Source organism: Epinephelus lanceolatus, chromosome 18, assembly GCF_041903045.1.
Source record: "Epinephelus lanceolatus isolate andai-2023 chromosome 18, ASM4190304v1, whole genome shotgun sequence".
Lineage (NCBI taxonomy): Eukaryota > Metazoa > Chordata > Actinopteri > Perciformes > Serranidae > Epinephelus > Epinephelus lanceolatus.
This window is the reverse complement of record NC_135751.1, coordinates 31,560,123-31,570,236: the sequence shown is the minus strand read 5'-3', so window position 1 is coordinate 31,570,236 and position 10,114 is coordinate 31,560,123. Positions and strand designations below refer to the sequence as shown.

The 10,114-nt window shown below is 41.2% G+C and overlaps 1 protein-coding gene across 1 annotated transcript; it reads right to left on the bottom strand.

The window, feature by feature from the left end:
- Positions 1–1,060: 1,060 nt before the first annotated feature.
- LOC117267935 (butyrophilin subfamily 3 member A3) lies at positions 1,061–9,854 on the bottom strand. The gene is made up of 10 exons (XM_033644012.2): positions 9,706–9,854; positions 6,288–6,368; positions 5,775–5,873; positions 5,543–5,644; positions 3,640–3,774; positions 3,411–3,548; positions 3,279–3,330; positions 3,166–3,192; positions 2,073–2,099; positions 1,061–1,984 (listed from the first exon to the last, which is right to left on the bottom strand). Exons 2-10 carry the CDS (start codon positions 6,345–6,347, stop codon positions 1,425–1,427), a joined length of 1,200 nt encoding a protein of 399 aa, XP_033499903.1. The 5' UTR covers positions 6,348–6,368; positions 9,706–9,854; the 3' UTR covers positions 1,061–1,424.
- Between the last annotated feature and the right edge of the window lie 260 nt (positions 9,855–10,114).

Here is a 10,114-nt window from a genome sequence, read left to right as displayed (position 1 = left end):
ATGCCGCGTGGTGTTTATGTTTTGTAACGGCTTGCGTCAGAGCTCTCTGATTGGTCCAGCTGGTACACGCCTTTCACAGCTGCTGGACACATGTGAGGGATACATTACATGGCCAAAAGTATAAAAAAAATTTAAAAATCTCCCAAATCCAAAAGCTAGAGTGCTAAAACTCAATTTGACATGACGTGGCCTGGCGTTACGGTCAAATGGTTTCAACCTATATTGACAGACACCCATGATAATACAGTGACCGCTACAGGACAAATTAGCAACCTACACACATTTTACACCACAGATGGCTCCTATGTGAATGAGACAAACGCAACAGTTTCATCTTTCAGTGAAACAGTATTCATGGAATGGAAGATAAATGATACAAGCACAATCATAATTTTATCTGAATAAAAGTCCAGATATTGTGATCAAGGTTTACTTATATATTTACCAGTAAACTTGGGAGGGAAGCAGGAGGGCGTTTGCTCTGCTCTCCTCTCATTTTCCTCTCTTGTCCTATCTTCTCCTCTCCAGCCCTCTCTCCTCCTGTATGCTATATTATAACCTTTTAAGTATTAATCTGAATGTTCTTTTATTTTTGAAGCTTGGGAAGGTGACAATAAAAGGCCACTCGAAAATTTGGCAGTACATCCAACCAACCTCACAACCGCAGACCACATGTAACCACACTAGCTCTGGACCTCCACATCCAACGTCTTGCCACCCAGACAGCTGATGCAATAAAAGGTTTGCACAACCAAAGAATTTCGGCACACACTGTCAGAAACTGTCTCAGGTAAGCTCCTATGCATGCTTGTCTTCCAAACCAGGGTCTTGACTTGACCCCAGTTTGTCATGGTAACTAACTTGTGCTGTTGTGAGGTTGGTTGGGTATATCTTGGATTATCTTGGAAAAGGACAATTGTTCACTGACACTGATTTTAACAAATTTGTGACCAAAGTTTGAGAGAAATGTATCTATTCAAGGCATAAAAAGTTTTGGATCTTAAACTTAAACCTGTGAAAATATGAGCAAAAACAATGTACTAATAAAGAGACCAAAAAGTAAGACATGGATTTAGTTTATTAATCATTCACAGAAGTGCATTCTTACTGCAGGGTTAATATTGCACAATACATGACATTAACACTATAGGTTTTCTTTCAAATATATGAAAATACATTATGTGTGTGAGCAAAGAGTAGCACTGTTACTCTACAGTGAGGAGGTGGACGCAACGATCACATTAAAGCAGCAGCAGCAGCAACAGCAGGATAGAGAGTGGTCATACAGTGGAGCTATTCAATAGCAAAATGATGGTCTTTTACATCAGGATCTCTGATTCCTCCCAGTGATTAGGATATAACCATTTGTTATACTTTATTATGATATCTACTGGCTTCTAAAGGAAGAGGTGACAGCGGGAAACTCAACCCCAGAGGCAGGATGTGGGGCAGAGACACTGGCTCTTAGCTGCTGGAGACTTGATCACCAGATCCTTGATGATCTCCACGGTGCCAAACAAGGGGAACAGCTTGTCATCGAAGCTCTCGTTGTAGGTGTAAATGTGCAAGTGTTTGTCCACGTCATAGAAGGACAGCTGGCCGCGGTCGTAGTCGAGGTAGATGCCCACCTTGCGGGGGATGAGGCCAGGCGGCAGGGAGGTGAAGGGAACGGTCAGCGCCTTCAGCTCAGTGCCCCTCTCCAGCCGCAGGCTCAGGTAACCCGTATCTGTGTTCAGGGACTTGAAGCCTTTCCTCAGGGCCGCCTCTTTGGCCACGCCCAGCCTCCAGTCCCGCTCGCCTACCTCCACCTCCCAGTAGTGCCGGCCTGAGGTGAAGCCTTCCACACCGACGGCACACCACCAGCCGTCAAAGCGCTGGTGGTAGTTGGGGACATCCTTTCTCTCGAAGCCACAGCGCATTCTCTTCTCGTCAGTGGAGATGAGCAGGTCAGGATTGGCTGTGTCCAGATCCAGAGTCACCTCCACTAGAGACCAAAGTAACATGGTTTTAATTACCAGACAGGTTTGGTAAAGATTATACTGACTGATCATTTGATACGATGAATGCTGTACCTGCAGCATCTGTGATCCAATCCCACACTGCAACAAAAAACAGAAACTTTTAATACTGGTTATACAGCCTCTATCTACTGACACCTGTGTGCGGAGTTTAGTGGCATCTAGTGGTGAGGCTGCAAAACTGAAACTTCTCCAGTGTGCCAACTGTGTAGGAGAAACAGAGGCTGACACAAAAATGCAAATAGCTCTATCAAGAGCTGGTTTTTAGTTTGTCTGTTCAGGACTACTGTAGAGTAGCAAACCAGTCAAGTTGCACTTACAGTTTACATCAACGTCTGGGAAACACATACATGCTTCACACACATCTTCCCCCCGACAGCATAGATCTATAGGCTACTATCAGCTCAGTTTTAAGATGGACACCCAAGATTAGTGTCACCAATTCAGTATCTGATCAAATGTCTCCCCTTCTGTTCCTGAGTCAGGATGTTGAGTAATGGCCTAAAAAATGTTTTTGCAGAACACTGATGTCAGAGTGAAGCTGACCTTCTGAATATAAAATGTGTGAAATTTTGTCATAATTAGGAAATCAATTCTGGGGTTATGGCCAAAAACATGTTTTGCAAGGGCACACTGACCTTGACCTTGTACCTTTGAACACCAAAGTCTAATCACTTTATGCTACAGTCCAAGTAGATGTTTGTGTCAAATTCCAAGAAATTCCCCTCAGGTGTTCTGGAGATATGTGAGATATATGGGAACAAGAAGGATGCAAAGTCACAGTGACCTTGACCTTTGACCACCAAATTGTATTCAGTTCATTCTTGAGTCCGAGTGGACGTTTGTGCCAAATTTGAGGAAATTCCCTTGAGATGCTCTTGATATGTCGCATTTATAAGAATGGGATGGACGGACAAATTGATGGATGAATGCATGGATGAATGGATGGATGCACGAAGTTACGGACAGACAGATGGTGCAAAACTACAGTTTAATATATATATTTAGCCAAAGCAATGACCGTCCCTACAAAGAGCACTACAATGTTGATTACAACAGCAAACAGTCAGTCAGAATGTAACTCAAAACCAGTGAAGCAGGTGTATGTACTGGTTTTAAATGCATGTACATATACAGTGTCACTCACCTGGCTGAGGAATGTAGGATATGGCACCTGGATGGAGATAATAAAAGAGTCATAAGGAAATCAAGTCCAAATTAACAATGAAATTCAGTTTAACTCAGGTTTAATTTACTAACCAATCTTCTGAGTCTTCTGCTTCCACATGAGCCACTGCTGCGGGATGGTATCCTGCAAGGACACACCAAAAAGCTTTGCATTACACCTGCACAGTACAGATAATACAAAAGCAGTTCAGCATGCTTTTTTACCTTATCTGGGCGCTGCACCAGTAACGTCAGAAAAACTAGCTCCATGGCAGTCAGCAGGTTGGGCGCGCGGCCCCAGCGCCAGGCTGACTGCATGTCCTCCAGAACCTTTGCCACAGGTTCGCCAGGCCACACACTTTGCTGTGAGGAGATCAGTGTGAATAAAAGGTGTCTATTGAGTAAACACAGTGAGGTGAGCATGAAATGTTAATGGTATATTTAAACTTCCCACCTCAGGCTGAGCTCTCAGGTCCTTGACCCAGCTGAGGATCACATTTTTGGCCTGCAGCAGGTCCTGCTCATTAAATATATCAGGCTGTTTGACCTCATCCATCTCTGGCCAGCCATCTGTCTGCATGGGCCTCTTCTGCACACACAAACATTAATACCTTCAGTGGTAAAACATCGCTATGGAAGCCCATTACTGCTAGTACAAGAGAAAAAATACTTGGTATCTGCCAATAATGACTTGGTGTAGCAAAATAATGATTTAGTATCTCAAAACATTCATTCGGTATCTCAAAAATAATGACAGTGTCTTGAAATAATGACTTAGTGTCACACATTTATGACCTATGTCTTGAAATAATCACTTAGTAGAATCAAATGATGACATAGTATCTCGAAATGAGGACTTAGTATCTTAAAATAATGACTTGGTGTGGCAAAATAATGACATGAATGATATAACAAAATATTAATTCAGTATCTCAAAATAATGGCTTAGTGAAGTAAAATAATGACTGAATACCTCAAATAATTACTAAGTATATCAAAATAATGACTTAGTATCTGAAAATAATGACTTAGTATCACAAAAAGATGACTTAGTATCTCAAAATAATTACTTGGGGTCGCAAAATACTGACTTAGTGTCTGGAAATAATGAGAAATTTTAACAAATTTAAGACCTGATGTTTGCACAATAATGACAGTAACGCAAATCATGACTTAGTAGAGCAAATTGATTACATAGCATCTCAAAATGATGACTTAATACCTCAAAAAATGACTTAGTGTCACAAAATACTTAGTATCTCGAAATAATGAGAAATGTTCTCAAAATTAAGACTTGATGTTACAAAATAATGACTAAGTATCACAAAAAAATGACTTGGTGTCGCAAAATACTGACTAAGTATCTCATTCTCAACATAAGATGTCAAGACTTGATGTTGCAAAATAAAGACTTAATAGAGTGTGCCAGGGCTGACGTCAAAACCCGGAAGGTTAGCATTGCGCTGGTTCCCGGAAGAGAAAGTAAATGTGATTTTTGCATTGCGTTTTGGATTATGTCAGAAAATAAGCTCCGTGGCTAACACAAGTTTATGATACTTACAGGTTTTGTTCAGCGAGATAATCTTCACATATGAACACCTTTCATACCGCATTTGAAGCTTAAATGCAATCGCCAGAAGTAAAAAGCCAAAGTTAGGCTTTAACGGACTACATGACTACTCCACGGTCGCATGACTCTTGACGTCACCGCCACTAAGCTTTCAACTGATTTCGGACGCTTTATTATAAAAACATTGTATAATGGGGAAATCGGACTGTTTAAGCTAAATAAGAAGCTGTAATGGCAGACTGCCAGCACTCTCGCCTGTTCGGGGGTGATGACGTTTAATGTCCCCGACAGGGTTTGTAGTCATATTGACCAACTTGTTAGCAACCACCTTTTTTACGACACATAAAAGCTTCAAAATTCACAAGTAGGCTATTTACTGACGTGTTTTATGTCGTAGAACAAAACCTGAAACTCGCTTAAGCTTTTGTTAACCACAGACCTTATTTGAGGCATTTTACCAAAATCCCATTCAAAAAACGTATTGACTTTTAGACGAGAGAACCAGAAGTGCTAAAAGTGGTAACAAAGTTCCGGGTTTACTGGCACACTCTGTACCCCATATAATTACTAGGTCTTTCAAAAATAATGACTTAGTGTCAAAAAATAAGTTATTAAATGTTTTTATTACTTTAAGAAACTCTATCATTATTTTGGATAATGACTTCTAGGACCTTTTTTCATGACACTGGCACAAATGGGCTTCAATACTGTACAAATGTATGTAAGTATAGTTATATTCTGTCCCTAAACTCTCTTGTGGAAATGGATGAGTTTCTCAGATAAGCACCTTGCCCTCTAACATGGAGGCCCACTGTAGGATGATCATCCTGCACAGAGCCGTTGGCCAGGTGTCATCAAGGTTCCAGATGTGCTCCAAGACTGCTGACCGCTACAGATGCAGAGCAGTGAGACAAGAGAGGGAAATGTGGGGTTGGTGAGAGGCAGACAGAGAGGTAAAGACGAGCACTTTCTTTAGAGGTCTGATTAAATAATTTGTGGTTTAGTGAGTGAGTTGTTACCTGGCACACTCGGCTCAGATCTCTTGCCAGATCCACAACAAACAGCTGATCCTCGTCCAGAGGCTCCCTCTTCCCATTCTTCGCTCTCTTGTGAGATTCCTGCAAGACAATTAAAAATTAAAGGCTTTTCTGTGGGAAAGTGTCTGGAAAGGAAAGAGTTCTCAGCAAAAAAAGACATTTGGAGGACACTTAGTGCTGCTTTACAAGTGCCTGAGAGAGTAATAAGGTCAGATTAGAAAGGAGGGGTTCACTCAGGCTGATTAAAATTCACATCGTGGCTCCGTTGCTGTCAGCAGAAAGGAAAGACAGCCCTCCCTGCCAGACTCTCACAGCAGCTCGCTTTTGTTTAATTAAACCAGGAAAAGAGAAATGTGTGCAGTCACATGGTGCTTTAAAGTTTTGTTATGTCAACCGTATGTTTAAGTATCAATGTGACCCAAAAAAACAGGTTTGCACATTAAACACACAATGTTTACGGTTTATTCTGATTTTGAGAGTGCACATAAGTGTTACCTTTATCTTGGCCGTTAAGTTTTTGGCCGGCTCCACCATGAAGTGAAAACACTGCATCATCTTGGCTGACTCTGTAGAGTTCTACGGTGAATAAGCACAAATACATGTTAGTCTAGACAAACTCCATTATTTGTTCTTGTTAGCAGTTTTGACACTTCGACACTGGACAGTAAAAGTTACACTGCTATAGCAAAGATCAGCAGTGATTGAATATAACTAAGTGCATTTACTCAAGTACTGTACTTAAATATAATTTTAATAAACTTGTACTTGAGCATTTCCATTTAATGCTACGTTATACTTCGACTCGACATTTCAGAGGGACATATTGTCCTATTTACTCCACTCCACATGTCTAGTTACAGCTTATTACCATGGGCGGATTATGAGACAACAGGGCCCTGGGCACAGACATGCAAAAGGCCCCAACACCTCTCCTGCATAGGACTGAAAACACACACACAGACTTTGTGATGTTTGCTTTTTTTTCATTGTTGTAGTCATTTCGTGTCTCTTTTTGGTTGTTGTACTCCCTTTTGCAGTTTCTTCTGCCTTTAGGGTGCTTGCAGACCTAGAGTTGTCTCCTTTGGTCTGAATCAGGGACTAATTTTGTCACAAAGTTGCATAACTGCCTAGAGTTGGTTTGTGTTCTCACGACAGCATATACAAGCGGACCAGATCAAATGCCTTGCGTGAGAAAGCTGCTCTTAATTGGTCAGAATTTCCATGTGGGAAAAATCCAGGAAGTAAAGCAAACGTTTAAGAAGAGTACACTTGCAAGATAAATGTGACACTTTCTAATGTCACAATGGAGGGACAACTACGCAGATTGATTTTAGCGCTGCTCATCGTGGACTATATTGCTGTCATTGTTCATTTTAGTCAAACCATACAGTTTGAAAACGAGGCGCGGCTCCAACTAGAAAACAATGTTTTGATGCATTGGATGTGCTGAATGTGCATATTAAGGCAGTACAGGAGGAGGTGCACATTAATAATCCTCCAGGACTGTAACATGCTCATGTTTAACCCAAACAATGTGTCATGTGACTGCAGTTGGTTCGGATCCAGGTCGGAACACGTTCTCACTGCACCAGAGTTCGTTTGTAACTGGACTGAGACCACCTCTTCAAGAGGGTCTCAGTCTGGTTGTTTTGGTGCACACCTGAGTGTGATTGCTGTGTTCACACCTGCCCAAATGAACTGCACTTAGGGGGCAGATGAACTTGAGTTTGATTGAACTGAACCAAACAGGGCAGGAGTTAAAGCACCCTTAGTGTCTTTTTTGGTCGTTCTGAGTCTCTATGCAGTTTTTTTGTGTTGTATTTTTTGTCTCTTTTTAATTGTTTTGCCTCTTTCTTAAGTTATTTTGTGTCACTTTGTAGTCCCTCTGAGGCTCTTTGAGGTCATTTCATGGGTTTATGGGTAATTTTGTCCTTTTTGGTCAATTTGTGTCGCTATAAGGTATTTTGTGGGTGTTAAGGTAATTTTGTGTCTCTTTTTGGTTGTTTTGTCCCTTTTCGTACATATTTTGTGTTTCTTTGAGGTCATTTTTGGCATTTTGTGTCTTTGTGTTTGTTTTGCCCTTATGTAGTTACTTTGTGTCTCTTTGCAGTTTCTTTGCATCTCTATGTTGTCTTTTTTGTTAACTCCTGGTTGGTACATGTTAATTCCAATGTCATATCACAGACAGTGGTCTTGACACTTTGGGCCCCTGGACCTGTGCCCAGTAGGCCTGTTCAGTAATCCATCCATGTTTATTACATTAAAAAAACAACCACATGATATGCCTATATGATATAGTTTACAACTGATAAACCCAGTAAAATTGGCTCCACACTGATGAACTACAACATTAAAATGCTCCTATACCTACAGAGGGATGTCATTGTTGTAAAGCTCTCTGAGGCAAATTATTACTTGTCATATACAGATACTTTACAGATAAAACTGAACTTGAACGGAAATGACTGGCACAGTCCTTTGAGGCATCCTTTGTGACTGGGCTATAATGAACTTTGGATTGACCATACAAATATGTACAACACCTTGGGTATGAATGTGTGATATAAATAAATATACCTTGCTTTGCCTTTCATGTATTCATTGGTGTTAAAAACAGAAAAATATAATACTACTAATAATAATAACACTTGGAAAGTAGCCATTCTGCATAGTGCTGATAATACTTCTACACTTCTACTTCAGTAACATTATATTTGTAGTATTTTTTAGATGTTATTTCAAGTGTTACGTAAGAATCTGAGCACTTCTTCCACCACATTAGTCGACTCTCTGGTGAGATCTGTCGCATCACTCAGCCTTTAAACTGGATCACTGCTAATGTTTATCTCCATAACACCAGCATGTTGTGTGCTGTAAATCATTAGACACGTGATGGAAAGTTCACATGGCACAAATACGTAACACCCGAGTGTGATCACAACAAGTTATTAAAAGTGAGGGATGTCATGTCCTTGACTTCAGCAGACATTAAGTAATAAAGTTAATAAAGTCAAATTATCTCCGGTGAGACATGAACGGGTCCATCAGGAGGTTGTATCAGAGTCCACAGAACACATCAGTGATCATTAACTGGAGCAGAATGGAAACGTGACTGGGCCTGCACACGTCCAGCTGCCTGTCTGAGTGTGTCCTTGGTTAGTGACTCTGTTCTCTGTCCCCCTCACCCACTTTCTCACCATCGTCATCTGCAGAAAGATGCATGAGCTCAGTCTGCAGTGTCTGCTTGGCACTGGAGCCGTTGGGATGACCAGTTTGAGCAGGATTTCGGGATGATGTGGGTGATTGGATGCATAAATAAAGCCTTTCTGCGCTGAGCATGTCACTTGACCCCATTTACTTCTGAGAAACTAGTGATAATCTGCAGTCTTATAAAACACAGTCCTGCTATGAAAAGTTATGCAGGTTAATTTAAAAAAAATGCAGCACATCAGATCACCCTCGATTTTGAATGTGGTTAATATATGCAGTGGGCCAAAATGCACTAAACTGCATTTTTGCATAAGTAAATGGAAGATATTGGAATTGCAGAGAGTGAAATCAAGCCCCAGGGCGAATGAAAAAGGAGATGCACCATTACAAAGGTTTTCCAATGTCGTGGGAAAACATGACCATGCAGTTTTTGCAGTGTGAGAGCGACCCAGTTAGAGGCCAGCTGACTGCGCAGGAGGTAAACACACACTTGTCTCGTGACTTTGCGGCAAATCTGGATTATAGCTGCAGTCAGACTCTTTTTGAAAACGTTGCAAACTGGTGCATCTGCAGCTGTGCATGCAACACGATAACATGTTTTACACATTTATACTGATAACGTCACAACTGCACTGCGTCCTGCTTAGCAACAAATACCACACGGTAGATAATAACGCGCACGAGTAATGACGCACGAGCTCACCTTTCTCCTCACAGGTGTGGTTAAGAAGTTTTCTTCTTCTCCTGCTGTGAAAGCAAACAGCCGTCCGTGTGTGGAGGAAGTGTTTGGACTGTGCTGCTGCAGTGTCTGACCTTGTTTACATGCCAGACTGACGGTCGGCTGCTCGGGAACGTTCGGTTTTCTCCGTCAGTGACGAACGAGGCTCTGATGTGGACGAAGCGAGCGGCCATGTTTGTAAGGTGATGATGACGCTGTTACTGACGCAGGTGTAGGTTTATTTTGGTAGAACAAACAGATGAAAAATGTGTATGTAATGTGTGGAGTAGTTATTATGAAAACAAGAAGAGAAAATCTGTGGACTGACACAATTATCATTATGGCCAAATATTACATGTACAAACCAAAATGTATGAAAACACCACCCATCCTT